This window comes from Orcinus orca, chromosome 2 (assembly GCF_937001465.1).
Source record: "Orcinus orca chromosome 2, mOrcOrc1.1, whole genome shotgun sequence".
Taxonomy (NCBI): Eukaryota; Metazoa; Chordata; class Mammalia; order Artiodactyla; family Delphinidae; genus Orcinus; species Orcinus orca.
Window position 1 is genome coordinate 110,982,180 of NC_064560.1, and position 19,234 is coordinate 111,001,413.

At 41.2% G+C, this 19,234-nt stretch overlaps 1 protein-coding gene across 10 annotated transcripts in view; it reads right to left on the bottom strand.

Annotated features, from left to right (window-relative positions):
- Positions 1–7,118: 7,118 nt before the first annotated feature.
- The window catches only part of SEMA6D (semaphorin 6D), a 578,684-nt gene continuing 566,568 nt past the window's right edge, over positions 7,119–19,234 (bottom strand). For 4 of the 10 annotated variants that reach the window (XM_049706054.1, XM_049706056.1, XM_049706055.1 and 1 more), the window contains 12 exons: positions 18,897–19,016; positions 18,124–18,212; positions 17,204–17,421; positions 16,997–17,128; positions 16,527–16,682; positions 16,262–16,435; positions 15,339–15,479; positions 15,166–15,243; positions 14,639–14,739; positions 14,223–14,279; positions 12,569–12,736; positions 7,119–10,841 (listed from right to left, as the gene is read on the bottom strand). In XM_049706054.1, coding sequence (XP_049562011.1) covers positions 9,553–10,841; positions 12,569–12,736; positions 14,223–14,279; positions 14,639–14,739; positions 15,166–15,243; positions 15,339–15,479; positions 16,262–16,435; positions 16,527–16,682; positions 16,997–17,128; positions 17,204–17,421; positions 18,124–18,212; positions 18,897–19,016 — 2,723 coding nt within the window. In that variant the 3' untranslated portion in view covers positions 7,119–9,552. The remainder of the gene's footprint in view (positions 10,842–12,568; positions 12,737–14,222; positions 14,280–14,638; positions 14,740–15,165; positions 15,244–15,338; positions 15,480–16,261; positions 16,436–16,526; positions 16,683–16,996; positions 17,129–17,203; positions 17,422–18,123; positions 18,213–18,896; positions 19,017–19,234) is intronic. The other 6 variants (XM_033422629.2, XM_004266756.3, XM_033422630.2 and 3 more) reach the window with 6 other exon arrangements.

Sequence of the window (19,234 nt, forward strand, 5' to 3'; positions counted from 1 at the left end):
TATATATATTTAAAAAAAGAAAGAAAAGTTTTCTGGGTCTCCCGATATTCCCATGTAGCTTTTAAGATCCTTTATTCTCTTTCTACTTTCCCAATGAAAGCCAGTAGTTAATTTTGTCCCTCCTAAGCTGCTGGAAGATGCATTCTCTCCTAGGGGAATGTAAGACCTTGGGATGATGTTTTGCATTTCCAAAGATGCCATATTTCCCCATGACTTTTGCTACCCAAACGGTAGAAGTTCCCTATTGCCGGATAGAGAGGAATTCATTCTTTCCAGACTTTCTTCTTTTCCCATGTCTATTGCAACATGGAAAGGAGTTTCTTCACAAAGCTCTAAAATACAACCATTCTGCCAAAGAGTTTTGTTTTGCTTTGTTATGTTGTTGGTTGTTTTTAGTAGGTATGGCCTTTTCTGTTATCTTTTTTAAATTATTATTAATTAATTTATTTATTTTTGCTGTGTTGGTTCTTCGTTTCTGTGCGAGGGCTTTCTCTAGTTGCGGCGAGCGGGGGTCACTCTTCATCGTGGTGCACGGGCCTCTCACTGTCGCGGCCTCTCTTGTTGTGGAGCACAGGCTCCAGACGCGCAGGCTCAGTAGTTGTGGCTCACGGGCCTAGTTGCTCTGCAGCATGTGGGATCCTCCCAGACCAGGGCTCGAACCCGTGTCCCCTGCATTAGCAGGCAGATTCTCAACCACTGCGCCACCAGGGAAAGTTATCTTTTAATCACATGTGAACAAAACCAAAGCGTTGTTAAACAAATTTATATACACAGTAAACCTGAGTCCTTTCTGTCTGAACAACTCCCTAAATATACTGATGTCTGAGTAAAGGAGAGAAGAAAAGAAGCAAAAGATCTGATCATCGGAAAAGACACAAAACCATTCAAAAAAGATTACAACAGAATTGTGACCCCTGGTCACCTTCAATTCAGGCACAGGGCAACAACTTTGTCAGACCAGGGCCTGATCAGAGTCTAATAAAATGTGAATAACGCCTAGAGCAGCCAGGGTTTCAAAACGTTGTAACCAATGTGTTTTCAGTGTGCCCAGGCCACCCATTTTAGATTTAGAAATTAAAATGATTCAATTGAGGTGATTTCATATGTAAAGATGAGGAAAGTACTCTTCCTTTACAAATAGCTCTTCATCCCCTGGCATTAGGTGACCAATCTAAAACCAAAAGACGCAAGTCCAGTTATATGATTAATTTACATTTTTTCAACAATGGGGGTAATTTTCTCTTTAGTGGTTTCATTCTCCCTTTTGCATTGTAAGCTTATTATCAGAGAAAAAGAACTTCCCACTGAATTGTCTTGGCTATCGATACTCTATATAAGTTAGAACAGCAGAAATGCCAATAAAAAATATGACATACAGCTAAGACCCTAAATGCCATGTTAGAGATTGAATTCCATTTTAGTCTGGCTACACTGGTTAAGATTACCCAAAAAACTTCTTTAATCCCTTTAAGGTGGTCCATGCTACAATAGAGAGGAGGGGACAAAGTCACTTCTTCAAAGGGAGAACTTGTTCAATTCAGAAAATTCACTTTTAAAAAAGGGAGGGGGTCAGTGGGAGGGGCGAGGGGAGGAACCACAGGGAATTTTGGAAAGGGGTGTGGCTTTTCTGACAGCCTTAATTGGCATGCTGTCACAGAGGAGAGGATTTTGCTCTACGAATGATTTTGTGTTTTCACGAGTTGTCATTGCCGTAACAATCTCATTGTCCCCAGAGCTACCTGTTCTCTATTCACGCGCTTCCTAGCTTTCTGTTATTCTGGAATCCAGGGAAGAGAAGACAAAGGAGAAAATGGGTCTTTACAGGTTTCTGTGTCTGTGCCCTTTGAGAATAAGACCAAGGCTGACGCAGCTTCTCCATTCTGAGGTCCTGCTCTGGACTTAGCATCTACTCATGCCCTGCTCAGCTGCTGCCCAGGCCGCTCTGCCTGAGTCTTAGTTCTTTCCTCGGAAGCCTCTTTTCTGCCTTTTGGGATTTTCACAATTTTCATATTTCACCACGTCAGTCCTAGGATCTCCAGCTGAAAATGAAATACACTGTTTAAACACCTTGGAAACCAAAGGACACCAAGGTCAATAACCACTGGGACATCTCTCTCCCAGCTAAATCAAACCTTCCCGGAGTTTGTTTCCAGCGGTGGACCCATGTCACCTTTTCTTGAGACCAGAAAACTAATCAAAGTCAGGGGCTGTCTCCAGGAGGTTTTTGTTTTCCTTTTTTAAAACAAATTTAGAAGAATCTAAATTAAAGACATTTCTCCAAAATATATGTTTGAATGGGGCACATTTCAAAATGTTAGTTTTAATGGTTACAGCCAGTTTTTAGTATTTTGTGTGTTTCTTTCCAGACTCCCTTCTACATGTATACTTACATTTAAAATAATTTGAATTCCATTGCTTTCTTCAGTTAAATTTTTTACCATTTTCATTAAATAAATTTATGGTAAATATTTATGTAAATTATGTCAGCTTCAAGAGTTCAACTGTTTCTACCTCTCTGGAGATGGGTTGCATAGGTAATTGGAAATAATAGCTTAATAAGTCCCAGAATTCAGATGGGCTTATTCAGGGGGCAGCCTTCACTTGGTCAGTCTGAGAGGCTGTCATCAAGTCAGGTTGAATCTTAAGGTTTGACTTCAATTTTATGAGTTGCTGTAGGTATGTAACTGACCAACAAACAATCCAGATTGCTTAGATCAGCTAATGGTCCTGTCTCTCAACCTGAGATGTCCTTGAATTTTGGAGCCTAACTCAAATTCCAAATGCACACTAATGCCTGAGGCTTTCAAGTTTGCAAAAGTACCCCGTTTCCATTTCCTTCTTACACTTTCTAAAGCTCTCCCAAACCTACGGCATGCTCCATTCAGAATGTTAAAGAATTCTCTAATCCTCTTATTTGGGAACCTGATTTGCAAATGCTAAGTGGTATATGCTTCTGCTATGTTTAGTAGCATTAACGTTTGCAATTGTCTGGTCAGTCTCTGCCACTTGACTTAGAATAAAACCCTGAGGCAGTGATCACATTTGCTCCTTCAACAGACATTTTCTATGTTCTTATTCCAAACCTCACAGAAGGCTAGGCAGCTCAGATCATCAGAAAACATCTTCCGTGAAGATAAAGTGTGATTCCTATAGGTCTCCCAACCATAGGGAAAAGTGGAAAAATTATAACCGTGTTTAACTCCCAATATACAACCCCAGCTCAACATGAAGAAATTCCAAAATAAGAAATAAAGTGAATTCTCCCCCAAAGACTCTGACAGGCCACAGATGTAGATCTGGCAGGATGCCCAGAAACTTAGATGGGTACAATTTGGACACATCAGGTTAGTTTCTTTTAACATCTCTAAATTCATCCTCTCTGGTTGCTTTCAGCCTACAGTACTGCATCAGCTCCATCCAGGGATTTTTTGTTTTTCCGAATAATTGATTTGGCATGTTCTTTATGATAGCCAAGCATGTGACTGATTCACTAAATGTTTCATTTTTCACTTGGTATTTGGCACATACCCCTGGATACTGTAATTATTCTACCCTTTTTGTCTCTCCTCGTTATACATGAAACACTGGAGAGAGGCCATCCTTTCTGATTGAACACTGATATTCTCTTTCAGCCCTTTCATGAAGAGTGTTGGTTTCTGCACAGGACCTGAGTGTGAGAATATGTGGATTAGCCCTGATTTGTGAATTGGCTGTCATCTATATTTCCATAGCTGTCACAGCCCCGCTGATCTCAATTTCTGCACCTGGAAAATGGGAATGACAAATGTTATTCCTTTCCAACAAAAAGCATGTTGAGAATTAACTCACAGAGCTCAAAAGCACCAGGAAAATGTAAGAGGAAACCGTTCACCAAAGCCAAGTGCTGACCCTCTCTCAGGTCCCAATGGATGTGCCCATCATTGTTTCTAAACAAGAAAGAAAAAAACCCAAAGACCCTCAGACTAGAACTGTGATTGATCGGTTGATCAACTGTGAGCTCAGTGTTTATGAGACACAAGGGTAGATATACAAAATGTACAAGGCAGATCAAGTGTCCCTTGGAGTTGTTACATTCAGAGCAGCAGTTTGACCTCTGACGGTTGTGGCAGCAGCAGTGGTGGCTTTCCAGATCAGTGCTGTCCAATATAGTACTTCAGTGGCATTGGCTACTGAAGTACATTGGCTACATTCTAACTGCTCAGAAGCCATATATGCTAGTGGCTACCATATTGGACAGCACAGAGTCTCCACCAGCATAGAAACTTCCACTGGACAGGGCTGTCTGACACTGACAAATCTTCCCTCTCACAACTTCTCCAACTGGCCCTAAGGCAATCTTTACAGTAGCTTCAGGTGAGTCCATCTCACACAAATGAACAACAGTCTGAATTAACAGTTGCATATGAAACAAATGCCATATTTTCATACTTTCCTTCACCCGAACCCAGCACAAGAGGCTAAGATAAGCCAAAGTGTATGCTACACAGAGATTTATCAACCAATAATCAATACCTAATTCTAAAAAGAACTATATCACGGGACAGGGTCTAGAAATAGTCTATTTTCCTTAATATGTGAGTCCCAGTTGATTCATGGTCTGAATATCCAGGGTTTGACTGCCCTCCCCCAACCTCTCACCCCCCGATTCCTCTGTGAATTAAAGATTGATTTTATTATCCGTCCATTTCCTCCTTGTTTATGGTATCACATCTATTTGATAAAGAAGGCAACGTTAGCAGAGATTTAAGTGTTTTGCATGCCATATATGCAAAAAGGGTAAACATCAAATATAGACACAAGCTAAATGGCTTAAAATGCATTGTTTTCATGCCTTATTTTGTTGCCAATCTCATATATACCTCACATCTAACAGGGAACAGGGCTCACACATCCATAAAAAGCTTACAGACCAAGCTATTGAAAGAGTAACATTTAAGCGTAGCACTCATAAAATAGCTAATGGTGCTATAGAGTTGACAGATACCATAGAAGTGTCAGAGAAATGGATGTTGAACCATCTCCTTTCAAAAATGAGAAAACTGAAATCAAGAGAGGGAACCCTCTTACACTGTTGGTGGGAATGTAAATTGATAGAGCCACTGTGGAGAACAGTATGGAGGTTCCTTAAAAAACTAAAAATAAAGGTACCATATGATCCTGCAATCCCACTACTGGACATATATCTGGAGAAAAACATGGTCCAAAAGGATACATGCACCCCAGTGTTCATAACAGCCAAGACATGGAAGCAACCTAAATGCTCATCAACAGAGGAATTAGTAAAGAAGGTGTGGTACATATATACAATGGAATATTACTCAGCCGTTAAAAAGAATGAAATAATGCCATTTGTGGCAACATGGATGGACCTAGAGATCATCATACTGAATGAAGTAAGTCAGAAAGAGAAAGAGAAATATCATATGATATTCTAAAAAGAAATGATACAAATGAACTTCTTTACAAAACAGAAACAGATTCACAGACTTAGAGAATGAACTTTTGGTTACAGTGGGGAGAGAAGGGTTGGGGGGGAGGGATACTTAAGCAGTTTGGGATTGACATGTACACATTGCTATATTTTAAATGGATAACCAACAAGGACCTACTGTATAGTACAGGGAACTCTGCTCAGTATTATGTAACAACTTAAATGGGACAAGAATTTGAAAAAGAATACATGTATATGTGTAACTGAATCCCTTCGCTGTACATCTGAAACTAATGCAACATTGTTAATCAACTATACTCCAATATGAAATAAAAGTTAAAAAAAAAAGAGAGGTATAGTGTGCTGCAGTTACTTGATGGGTAGTGGAGTCGGGATTTGAACCCAGCTCCCAGACCTGGACGCAGGGCTATTTTGGACCCCTTGTTCTTTGCCCTCCTCTGATAAGGAGGATGAAGGAGATGAGCTGTGAGGGGAGGAGAAGGGAGAAAGTTGGCTTCTCTCAGATGGCAGAAAGGCGAGTCCTCCTGGTACCTGGCCAGCACCTAGGCCACACAAGGCCCACTACTTTGCATGTGAGACACCCTTTCTTCTTAGCCTGAACCAGCATCTCTTGTGTTGCCATTTCCCAGAGTAACCTAAATGCCAACCAACGGGATCTCTGGAACCAGAGTACGGGTGGTGTGTCTTGGTTAATTCATTTTCTTTACAATGCTTTCCTTATGAAAAGCTCCACGTTCTCTAACTCCATTTCTCTCAAATGGCATCTAAGCATTTATCTCGAGGATGCGTAGATGTGGTTTTAGGGGTCTGTAAATCCCCTGAAAATGGAAAATGAAATTCAGCTCTCAGTCCGTACCATTCATTAAATTATCAAAGATGTCCATGATTGAAAAAGGCTAAAATTTGCTATAAAGGAAGAAGAGAAAGATGCACTTTTTAGAAGAAAAAGAAAATCACTGAACCCAGGAAAATTTGTAAAATGGCCAGAAGGTATAATAAACAGCAACTTAATAGAAATAGACCATAGAAATGAAAGAGAATACAATGCTCAAGAAACCCAGGGAGAAGCAAGGCTGAAGATACATTTCCCTGAATTGTCTCTTCCTTCATTCATCTGTCTAAGCCCAATGACAGCAGCCACTAACTCATGCCATGCTAAGGAAAGAACTAAGTGGAATCATTACTTTACCTCCCATTTCCATATTTGAGGAACGTTACCTCTTACTACATTCTGATTCAATTGAAACAATGGAATTGAGAAATGCCCCATACCAAATAGCAAGAGATGTTCACAGGAACCTGATTTACCAGCTATAATTTTAAACTAAAATATTAAAAATTTCACACGAGAACACATATCATGAATTTTAAAAATGCCTGTTGAACTAGCGATACGTGGACAAGGTGAGCCACTGGGATGTTGGCCTGAAGCATTTGACTGTTGCTGTAGTACAGTTCATCTGGTTTTCTGAATTATATGTTTTTCAGGGGCTCTGCCCAGCCTTCCAAGATGAGAATGGTGGTGTAACCACGACCTGACGGCAAGTATTCCAGGTAAGAATATTTTGGTATATTTTAAAAGAAGCTCTCAAGGATGTTGACTGACTTAAAAATATTTTAAAAACACGATACCTTCCAGACCTCTTCAACATCAAGAGGCAGGATATAATGATTTGTATATTTTATTTTGACTTTACATGCGGTGTTAAAAACCCAAAGTACATATTATTTACACATCCACAATACAAGTTTACAAGATATCTATACATGTTAAAGTACTCTATAAAACAGTATAGAGCCACTTCACTTTAGGGTTACTTTTTATGCCGTACCATTAAAAAAGATACAATCTGTGTTTACCTTTGCACAAATGGATAAAGCATTTTAAAATTAAATTAACAGGATACAGACTAGATTTTATGTTAGGAATTTCAACATAAATACTGATAGAACTCACATTACAAACTACAAGGCAGCACAATGTTACAAAATGTTATCCGGGTTCACATAGAGTTACTGTTCCACTTTCCGCACGCTGGGATTAATATTGGTAAGGTGAATTCAAACAGGTTTGTCAGCGATGGACTGAGTAGTGTTTATCGTTGGTTGGTTTAATTTATTATCAATCTGTAATACTTTAGTTTCAAAGCTGAAGTGTTTCAAGAACAGAAGTTTTAGCTTTTGAGCTTCCAGAGACCTCAGGGAATTGTGTTCTTTATTAAACAATATTCTCAAAGGAAAAGAATGACTGCATCCGTATTCTACATTCTGCATCAAAATGCTCTGGTCTTCTGCAACCCATCTCCCCCAAGTAATAGATAGCATCACAGGAAAACAGTTGAACTTATTTGTCTGACTAAGTCAGGAGCATTCCTCTGCCTTGATACTTTCTAGATGAGGTTCAATAAACCGTGGTGTGCAGCATATTAACCGAAATCGTCATCAGGGTTGCACATAATCAACTCTAAGTGGCTTCTGCAAAACTACAAATAAATGACTGTACGGTTTCCGCAGGTGTCACATTACCCAGGAAACCTCATTTGACTTCACATTATCACTGTTTCATCCTTAAGAAAGTAGGAGTGGAATGTTTATCGTGGCAAAGGATGTAATGCAGCTATTTGGATAGATTGTTTTACAATTAACTGTTCTAGATTGTTAGGAGTTTTTAAAAGTCTTTTCAGGTGCTGGTTGAAAAACATTTACAACTGGCACTCAGTAAATGATGTGCTATACTGAAAACACTTGACATATTTGAGTACTTCTATCATTCTCATGAATAAGGCACAAAATGCACAGATTTAGGTAAACGCACATGTAATATGTACAGTATACTGTCATTACCTGCATGACTCAGGAGAAAATTCTCACATCACACAACATAGACAACGTGATTGCACCACTGTTAGGTTTTCACAGACTGTTTCTGCTAAGCCAATTACAACCCTCTCACATCCCCTTCTTTTGTCTTCTGTTTTGTGTGTGTGTGTGTGTGTGTGTGTGTGTGTTTGTTTTACCTTGGGGTTAGGGGGAATTAAAAGAAGAGGAATTTTACTACATGGGAGAAACCAAACACAATCAAAATAAAACCTCGTTAGTGTGTCCAAGGTTGAGTAGAGTGATTCCGGCCCGGATTCACAGGGGACAGGTGAATTTCACTACTGAATCCTGGTGGATGAATCAAGGATACCTCTTATCATCTCCATCTCCTTAAGCTGGCAAGACTATTATCGAAGTTTTAGTGAATAGCAGCACAAAATTACTTAGAACTCTTACATTCTGGCATTGGGTAACACGTAAGTCAAGTTAATCATTTTGACCATCAAAATCAGCCTCGGTTTTCTTTCTTTCTCAAAGCTGAACCCAATGGACTGCTGTGGGAAGAAGTTATTGTCTCTTGTTCAGTAATGTGCGATGTAAATAACTCCAGAGCACTAAAAGATGCAATGGGCACCTAAACAAATCCTAGTGGGGACAGAACACACACACACACACGCGCACGCACACGCACACACACGCACACGCACGCACACGCAACACAGTTCCTTGGTGGCATGAAAAAAAATGCCACACGTAAAAAAATGCTACAGTTTGGGTCAAAGACTGAATTTTTAGCAAATTGTTTGGTAATCTACAACTTCTTTTCTTTGAGACATTACCATTGTTTTTGACATTTGTGCAAGAGGCAAGGTGAATGCATACATATTAAAATGTTCACATTTAATGGGAAGACCACACAGAACGGCAGTCTAAGTTGAACCCATTTTCAAGTATTTGCTCACAGACAGATTCTTCTGAGCACTGTATCAGCTCCTTATACTGGTTACAGGTAGCCCCTCGGAGCCACATCTCTCTTTAGTTTCAAACAAAAGAAATGGAATGACCAGCACCTTCCTTTGTTTTCAGGCAAGTACACAGAAGCCTTGCTGCGGTAGCTACGTATGGCAAGTTCTGATGTTGCCAAAGTCAGGAAGCGTTTCTTTGGCCACTTGGTTCTCTTAAAATACAGGCGAGTCTCTTGTCTTAATGTACCCTTACAACATCATCCTCTCAGCAACATGGACAGGATAAAGCCACATGGGGAAGAGCACACTTGAGGCCTAGTAAGTATATTTGTTCAGTGGTCTGACAGATGGGGTTTGGGGAACAAATGAAGGCTTTGGTGGTACATCAGGTTTTAATGACGGTGTCCTCTTTAGTCCCGTCCTGGGAAGGGTGCCATTACTGGTGTAGCTGCTCTGTCTGGAGAGGGAAGGCTGCAGATGAACACTCACCGGTGTTCCCTGAATATAGTCCACCTTCGCCCCTGCGGGGGTGGGCATGTAGCCTCCACGGTTCATACTAGGCTGTCTAGATAACAAAACACCATTTGGTGAACTTAAGTTTTTAGGCATAGCAGATATAGAGTGCCTCTGGGAGGAATTTTTATGATAACCCCTTTGTCTTTCCAGAGAAGTCATTGGGACGCCAGGAGTGGTGGGGACGTCCACTCGCTTGGTTGGGCTATTTCTGGGGAGAGTCGAGGGAGGAGAGTAGAGCGATGCCTCGCGGTTAGGGACCTTGGGTGGGACCTCAGACATAGGTCCCACGGGATCCAGCATTAGGGTCTGGTGGGCCATTTGGATGTCTCCCATGATGGCTTTGGGGTTACTATTTGGGTCATTTAGATGCTTCAGGAGATCGTTGAGGGTGTTTCTGGAATCCACAGAACGCCGGTGATCCCTTTTACTGGATGACTTGGTAAGAGGGTGGTCAATGTTTTGAAGTTTCTTTTCAGCTTTGTGAGCGTTGGAGTTTGAGAAAGATGTGTTGTAGTCATGGGTAGCATTAGGAAGGACAATGGCACTGGGGATATGTCCATGACTTAGGGGGGAATGCGGTGGAGGACTAGAAGGAAAAAACTGGGGGGTTTCCTTCCTTGAAGCCCCATGGCCGTGGGCCTTGTCTGAGTGGCTCTTCATGGCCTGCAGGGTCTTCTGGTGAAGCACAGGTGTAGACTCAGGTGTCGGGAGAGCAGCCAGCTCGGGAGGTTGGCCTCGATGGTCCATGACCATGGATTTCGTATCTCCACTGGGTGGCAGCTCTTTCCGACTGGTCAGCAGGTTACTATACAATTTGGGAGAATCTATATTCTGTTGATATTCCTTGACTGGGCTGTCAAAGAGACCATTCAGCTTGGCAAAACTTCCACTGGAGTCCGTGCACGACTGGGCAGATTCTGCATCTTTATGGATCTTTCTGTTTCTCCGAACAAACATGTCACGATAGCAGTACACTGCCACACCTGCAATGAATGCACCCAAGACAAAAGCCGCAAAGACACAGGTGATGAGGACATTCATGTGGACCATCTGGTTGGACTCTCCAGACTGGACTTCCCATCGTACACCTGCAACAGACACACAGGAGAAGAGTCTGAGTGAGGAGCTTCTTTAAAACAAGATGAGCCAGCAAGTGGCTCCCACTGAACCAACACTACCTTCACATGGTCCATATGCTTAGCTTGGAGGGTGAGGTGGACTCCAAAATTCCATATTTTTTCCTTTAATCCCAATAGGATCCCCAGAGACATTTATGATCGCTACAAATACCAGGACAACGCTAATCTTCCACTGATCTGTATTTGTCTTTTCCCCTCCAATCCCTCTTAAATAGTTGTTACATAACATTCAAAATTTTAAGGGTTTCTATCTAAAAATTAGAGCTAGAAGGTATGTATTTTCTAAGTGGCCCATTTTAAACTCATAAAATGTTTTTTTCTCATGATTTTCTCTTAATTCATAAATCAGGATTAAAGGGCAGCTACTGGGATTAGGGAAATGTATGAATTGGTATAAATATATATTTTGCTAAAATAATTATGCTAATGCAATTATGCTATCTTAATTAGAATGAAAGTATATAGTTCGTTCACCAACTAAAAGCATCTGCTTGGTCACTGTTAGCTACAAATATAGCCTCTCATGTTTACTTTGATTTTTTTTTTTTTCATTCCATCTTGGAGTGAAGCACTCTTGAATTGCCTGCTATGAAAGAAATCCAGACAGTCTAAGGAAATATACTATGTTAAGTAATATTATCCAATTGTCTTAAGATATTTAAGAAATATCTAAATTAGACTAGAAATAGAAGAGTGAATTAGTTTATAATTATTGGGATTTTTAATGCAACCACAGACATCTAGACATGTTAGTTTAAGAGGTATCCAAGTCTGTTACATGCTACAAGCACAGCTATCCCAGAGTAAGGTAAGTCAGAGTGATTTGAAGATGCTGTTGCTTTAGGTTAGTACTAAGGCCTTTGAACATTAGTTGTTTTTCACCAATGTTGAGGGCTATGGAATTCAGTGGCATTGTGAAAGACAAAGAAAGAAACGTAGAGAGAAATGGAATTACTAAAGAAAATAAAAGAGGAAGAATGATTATAAAATTGTTTACAATGAAAACAAATAAAACCAAAATCAATAGATGTAAATCATAAATGACAATGCACTGCTATAAAAACTGATTGGAAACCTGATACCACAGTTTGGGAAGCACTAAAGAATAGATTTTCTCCCAGAGTGATCTGTCTAACAAGGTAACTCAGCAGACAGCTCTCTGATAAATGCTTCTATTACGGGCTGAAAATGATAGTTACGGACGAGCACTCTGTTAGGTTTCAGTGCTTGTGGCATTCAAACAACTTCGCGCCTCCCGTACTTTTCAGATTGCATTGTAAATTGCAGCTAAACAAAAGTCTGGGAAAGGCTCCTCCACAAAACATCCGATATCAGGATATTTGCAATTAATGAGTTTTGCTTTTGGATATCTCTGGGGTGACCCTTGGAATTCTCTGATACCCAGCAGAGTGTAGCTTTTTCAGACAGAAGCCGACACGGATTCGATTGTCTGAGTGGCTGTTTAACCAACTCCTTCTTCAACAGCTTTCCACCTCTTTCATCGGCTAAGGAATGCACACTCCACGTAACCACAGAAAACCGGTGTGAGTGTGGCCAGCGGCGGCGATGGTAACAACAGAGGCAGCTCCGTCCGGCTTCACCTCCACACGTTCCTCAGAGATATTAGGAATCAGGTTTCCACTCAGTGAGAGATGAGTTCCCTGGTGAGGCCTTACCCTTTGGGATACCTGATAAAGGATCAGTAAAATCAGAAGTGTTTGGGTCATCTTGAACTACAAATTTCCGGGAGCTGGTCAGTTTAGGTCTCCAGGTATCAATCACTTTAGGTGTAATTTCTGGGATACTTGCCATTGTGGTAACAGAAGATGAAGATACCTCCATGTCTGTGGTGGCAAACAGATTTTTATTAACATGGGTAGTGACAGCGGATGGCTTCTGACGGGTCTGTTGTATTTTCAAGTAAAGTTTAAGCAAATTTTATGAGAAAGCCTGTTCTAGGATTTCATAAAAACACATCCAAGGAGATTATACCAAATCCTTTTCTTGCAAGGGAAAAATATAAGCTAAAAATGAACAATAAAGACATATTAAGCAGATTTCGAACTTGAAGACACTGAAAATACTCCTCTACGAAGCCTCTGCGGTGATTAATGACACTCATGGAAAAGGTACGATGAATCCCAAAGACTAATTGCTAGTTTCTCATCCTTTTGTGAGACGACATCACTTCTTTTGTGTATATTTATTTAAAGCATTTTCATAGATGGTTGGAAACTGTATTGCCTTCACTGGGGAACCTACAGTGTAACGTCATCAGAAAACACCTGATTAGGTCTGCATAAACACTTGATTTTAGACCTGACAAAGAGGCTGTCCTGCTTTACCACAGACATCTTGTCTATCTGTAGATTACTGACTGCACTGAGGGCTCACCAACCACGGTAAAGCACTGAAGCAGGGATGAACCTTGTCCGTGCCTTCCAAAATACCCGGGGAGTTTCTTCCAAAGAGTTAGCAGCAACTCATGCAAAAGAAATGGCATTCACAAGCTGAATAAGGATGTTCTGATACACAAGATCTTCCATCCTTTTCTCCCCTCTGAGGAATGAAACTGCTGGTAAGTTTTAGAACCAGCAACAGGATCGGGAGTAACTTAACCTCTTTGTGTGTCTATTACTAATTTCTGCCAAGTAGATTTTCCCTCAAAATGTAAGCATATGATCTTAGGTTAAACCCCTGGAGACCCCAATTCAGACTGGTGCAACGGTCACAGATGAAGACTCCAAAACGGATGCAGACAAGAGGGGCACAGGGAGCCCAGCGACCATCTTAACACATCAGAAACCAGCTTCATTCGATGGGAACCTTTTTCACACCACTGAGACCACAACATTCAAAGGTTTCTAGGATCACCACAAACCATTCAGGAAAGATCTCTCAAATTTATAAATACACATTTTGGGGAAATGTGTATTTGTTTACTAGGTCTTAGGAAAGGTGAGGAGAGAAGGGGTAAATAATGAAATTCTGCCATCCATTGAATATAGATGACCAGAGGGAACATTCACAATGCACAGGGGTGAGAGAGAAGAAAGCTTGGGTGGACGGGCGTGCAGCTGGAATGCAGCCTATGTTAATCCATTGGATTTTTCTTAAAGGATGTGCCTTGGTCAATGATGGGCTGTTAACATGCTACACAGGGTGAAGTGCTGAATAAGAAAAAGTCTTTCGGACCATCAGGGGGGTTATGAGTCAAAGCAGAAAAATGAAGGGCTGCCAAACTGTGCAAAAGGAAGGGAGAAGGGGCTGAAAATGCTGAACTGAAGGAAAGAAAAGGTTGTTAATTCAAAAAAATGAAAAAAAACTAACCAGATGTTGGACCGCCAAATATTTTGTAATCTGGTGTAGTTGAAGTAGGCAAAATTTCTAAAAGAATTAAAGGAACAAGTAATCAGTAAAAAGTAACCAAAAGAAAGCAAAAATTTACGAATTCCAATTAACTCAAAAAGTCAAAAGAAAGGACTATAAATTAAAAGAGTAACCTACTGCTTAGACTACTTTTCTCTAGACTTCCTACAAGATTGTAAATGGCGAAGGAAAAAAAAAAAGTAAGATTCTTCTCTAATGTATCCCCATGACCAAACAGCTCAGCTTTTGTGACGTTTAAGTTAAATGCTAGGTGGCATGTGTCCTGAGTCATTATAAAAGGCTGATTGTAAAATAATGTTCATGTGCAAATGTGGTCAAAAAGAAGCACCAGGAGGGAAAGGAAGATTCGGTCTTACCATGGCAGTCCCCTAGATGGGCTGTGTTGCCATATTCCGTGTCCTGTTCAAATCCTCCAGCGCTGTGGTTATGGAAAGCAAAGAAGTCTTCAGTTAACAGCCTTCATAGGAACACAAGTGACAACCAGAGCAGAACCAAGAACACAGATGGATTAGTAAGAATGAGCAGACAGAAAAAAAAAAGGACATTTCAACATAGCTTGCTAAAATGAGTATTTCTAGTAAACATTTGGTAACTAGAATGTTTAAGAGAGCAGAAGAGAATTGGTTCTTTCTCTCCATCCATTTCCCGTAGGTATTTCACTGTCTACAATCTCCTTTCCCTCTCACAGCTCCAGATTTTCTTTTTTTCCTTCTCCCATACAAAACAAACAAACAAAAAACAAAAAACAGAAAAAAGGAAAGAAAGAAAGAAAAGTAAAGCAAAAAAGAAAAGTAGTGCTATTGGAAGTTTTCTAAAATTTCTAGCTTTAGAGATAGAAGCACATCTGGAGAAGATCTCAGCTAATGTGACAAAGTATACTTACAGCATCCCTGGGGTCACTTGACCACAGGCCCCTGGGCTTAACCAGCCACAGTACGGGTCTCGAGATGCAATACAAGACCTGTATAAAAGCAAACAGAACGTAACTTGAATTTTCTCATCATCAAAGGTAATGATGCTGTAAGACCCGGGATAAGGAAAGAAACATCAGCCTACTTTTTACATGATGCATAACGCTCACAGCGACTGAGGGGGATGCGGATAACACAGCTAGAGAACGCCACGTATAAAGCATGATGAACTTTATCCAACTGGAGTGAGATGACCCTTCTGTCCTCCTCATTCTCAGCATTGCACCTATATTGTGGGAGACATTTTGAAGATAGACGTTTAGTAAGTCAAAAGCTACAGGAACTACATGAGGCAAGTGAGGTTTGGTTTTTGCAATTATTGAGAGCCGGGGAGGCGTTAAGGAATATTCTCAGTAGCAAACCAGGCAAGCACGTAGTTTAGGAAGTAATAATGATGTGATTCATCTTCTACTGCTCTGCATGGCTGGTTTAATTTCAGGCTGGACAAAGGGTTTCTTAAAGATTGGCTTCCCGTTCTGATGATCGAAGGGAATTGCATTTGTGAACAGCATGTTAGACTATAGGGAAGAAAAAAGATAATGTTTTAGTGCATTTAAATCTTCCTGTGCTAGATATTTCTGGATCTCTCCTTAGTCTTCTTTGCTCCATTTCTCTCATCTATTTCTTGTTTGTTTTAATGGTCCACATAATTTTTTATATCAGTGGTTAGAAGAATTATGGTGTACTGTGTGTGTGTGTTTGCAATCAGCTGTCTGCTCCACGTAGCATCCTGAAATATATCTTCAAGGTAAGAGGGTGGTGATAAAATATTCTCATTTTCCATAGGTGACAAACAAGGGCTGAATTATTTTTAAACTCATCACTGTCTACCCTCCAAGCCCTAGCGGACTCAGGAAAACAACAAACCCGGGTTTTATTTCAGTGAGGAAAAAAACAAAACAAAACACTGATATGCCAAACCAGTGCTAATTTAGAGGGCTGGAAGGAAATGACTAGATGAAACACACACTGGAAGTACTAGAAAGTGTTCTCGTATAATATACCTACTTTGCATGGTTGTACGCTTCAATCTCTTCCAGTAACACGCTGTCATTCAAAGAGAAAGGACTGGTTTTTGCCAAAACTTTAAGTACCATGCCAGCTTCCGAGCCAACAAAGATGACTGTGTAGTTCTGGTGGGGTCCCGCAGAATGGTCAACGGCGATGGCCGTCAGTCTGTACCTGCCGGAGGAGGAGAGCCAGGTCAGGGGGGCGGCCAACAGGAAGGGAAGCCACTGGATGGGAGAGGGCCCGTGTTTCTGCACAATCTTACCTGATCCGAGTCTTTGTGAACCAGGGCTCGTCGGCAATGGGTGGGACGGCGGAGTCCATCAGGGGGTGGGATTTAATGAACGACAGGGTTTCATCCGGGAAATCGATGGAGGTTTTATAAGCTTCGGCAAGCCCATGCTTTGCACAACAGCCAGGCCTGAAAGGAACATAGTGTGTTTGGTCCCCCCTCATAATCTGTATCTAGGGATTAAGTGTCCATCGTGGAAGACGAGGTCAAGAGAGAAAGGAGAGTGAACCAAACCAGAGGAGCGATGCTATTTCCCTGAACTCTGGGGGCTCTCCATATTCAGGCTCTCAGAGTCATATTCACTGACTTTCTGTCTGTAGCGCTGCACAGGGACCCTTCTTGGAGTGGGAGGTTGGCCCAGCTGCTCTCTGAGGACGGATGCTTCCCACGACCGGAGGGTTTTGTCAAAGACAAAAATCCTCTCCGTTTTTTTTTTTTCTTACCTTGGCTTCGGTACTTTGTCTTCAGGGACTGCTGTCCAAACAGAATCTGGAGTTTTCTGTTCTTTAAACCGTCCTCTGAATACTTTTTCAATGTCATCCATGCTAAATGCACAGACTGCAGAACCAGGAATGCTGAAAAAGAGGAAGGGTATCAGGAGACAATGGGCCTGTTCTTGGCCTTTTGAAGCGCCGGGGATCTGTTCTCACCTGTTGAGCTGTGTGGTAAACACCCCGACCACAGTGGGGACGCCATTGATTTGTATTATGTCTGTGACAGACTGCAGAACATCAAAGTAGAAAAAGGAATCTCCGGGGACAGAACAGTTAAGACGAGCCTTCAGAAATGAAGTCCAGTGTTTCTCCAGGACCCGCTGGGAGCCACCCATGTCGTTTTTACATATGCGGGCCACACGGGAATATACAGCCTGCCCACGGGACAAAAGCAAAGCAACGGGGTTATGAGCACGTTGGAAGAACGGGAAGAAAAAGCTGCCAGATAAGGGAGGGATGAAACATGCTAAAGATACATGTGGTTCAAAAGACTCCGGCAGCCTTCTCCCTAGGGATCTGTATAGTAAGAATGTCAACTAGATTTATCTGTGAGAAAAAAGGGCCATTTTCCTGCTCTGCCAAACAAGCTCCATAAGAAGTGAGCTATCGAACGGCCCGGCTGAATGGAAACCATTCCCATGCTCTGTTCTCATATTGTTAACAAAATGCACCATTCTTAAACCTGGCATAGAAGGGGCCGCAATATTTTAGAATCATATGGGCTTGTACTGAAGTATTCAACAGTGAACAGGGGCCCTTACTTTCCATCCTGCCTTCTGACGCTGAGAAAGAATAGCTATCGATAGATTCTAAAGAGTTAAAGAAGCATCCGTAGCTCAAGGGAGCCTGCAGAACATTTTCTGTAGTAACAGGAAAAGAAAAAAAGAAATCTCAAGGCCCAAGGCTGCTGTTCCCACTCTGGCCATTGTGCAGGCATTCCACAGCAATTATTCTCAGGATAAGCAACTCACCTCTCTGCACTTGGCCCTAAATGCTTTGAGTGCTGGAAAATATGCAAAGACTTTACCAAAGCGGGCTCAATTCCATGCAGTATGAGTGCACAATCATATACTTGCCTTGCCTAAATTATTATGTTCTACAGCAATTTCTCGGAAGAAGAAATAGACGTAGTTTCCATATTCTATGGCATGAAGAAAGTGCGGCTCTGAAAGAGAAATTGAAAACCAACTGGTTCCTAAAGGATAATTCAATTAGTATCAGACCCTGACTGCCAGGCATGACTGACAGATGTCACACTGCTACATTCAAGCCAAGGAGAACTCTGCTATGCCAGCGAGTCTGTGGATCCCGGTATGGGTGTGCTGAAGCTTCAGGGAACCCAGAGTCTTTAATGTTAGCTAATGGACTAGAAAAAGCCTACAGGGAAATGAACTACAACAAAGGTCTTTGTTTCAACAGATTTATTCATTAACTTGTAGTTAACTAGGGAAGGAAACTTCTTACGCTGAAAATAAAACATCTTGATTTCTAGACTCCAAAGATCAAAATAACTCTGCAGATACGAACTACTGATTCCCAGGGTTAACTTTCCAGGGTAGGTAGATGGAAGCGGGCAAGGATTATTACATGCATTTAGAGTTAGGCAAATGGCACACAGAATTGAGATCTTTTTTTTGAGGTCCCTTAGGATAAAAATCTACTTTCCTGACGTGGCTACTGGTCTCCTCATCCCCCATTAATGCTCCGTTCACAACCAAGGCAGCTTGTACTTGGCTCTAAATAAACAATATAAAGTCATGCACTGAATTTCCTGATGCCCAGGTCTCCTGTTCCCACTCGGCCATGGTACTTCCCTTGGTGATCTCCCAAAGCCGTTCTTCAAAGATACCTTTGATCCACTTGGAATCATATTTTATAGTACGAAGGGCAGATCCATCGCCCATGCTTCGGTAAATAACGGCATCACTGGCCAGGAAGTCAGCCACTGTGGCAGAATACAGCTTCCCATCTGAAACCAAAGTTATAAATTAGATAAAACAGCCACAATTATCCTAAGTGTGTTATCTTATATAGTGTATTATATCCTCTGGAGTGATTTCACCTACATCATTGCTACATATACAAATAAATCTAAACCCGATGCTCAGAATCAACCTGTGACAGGTTGACCCACGGTATTATCTAAGTTTACAGGTGAGGGACTGAAGCACCAGAAAGTTAAGCAAC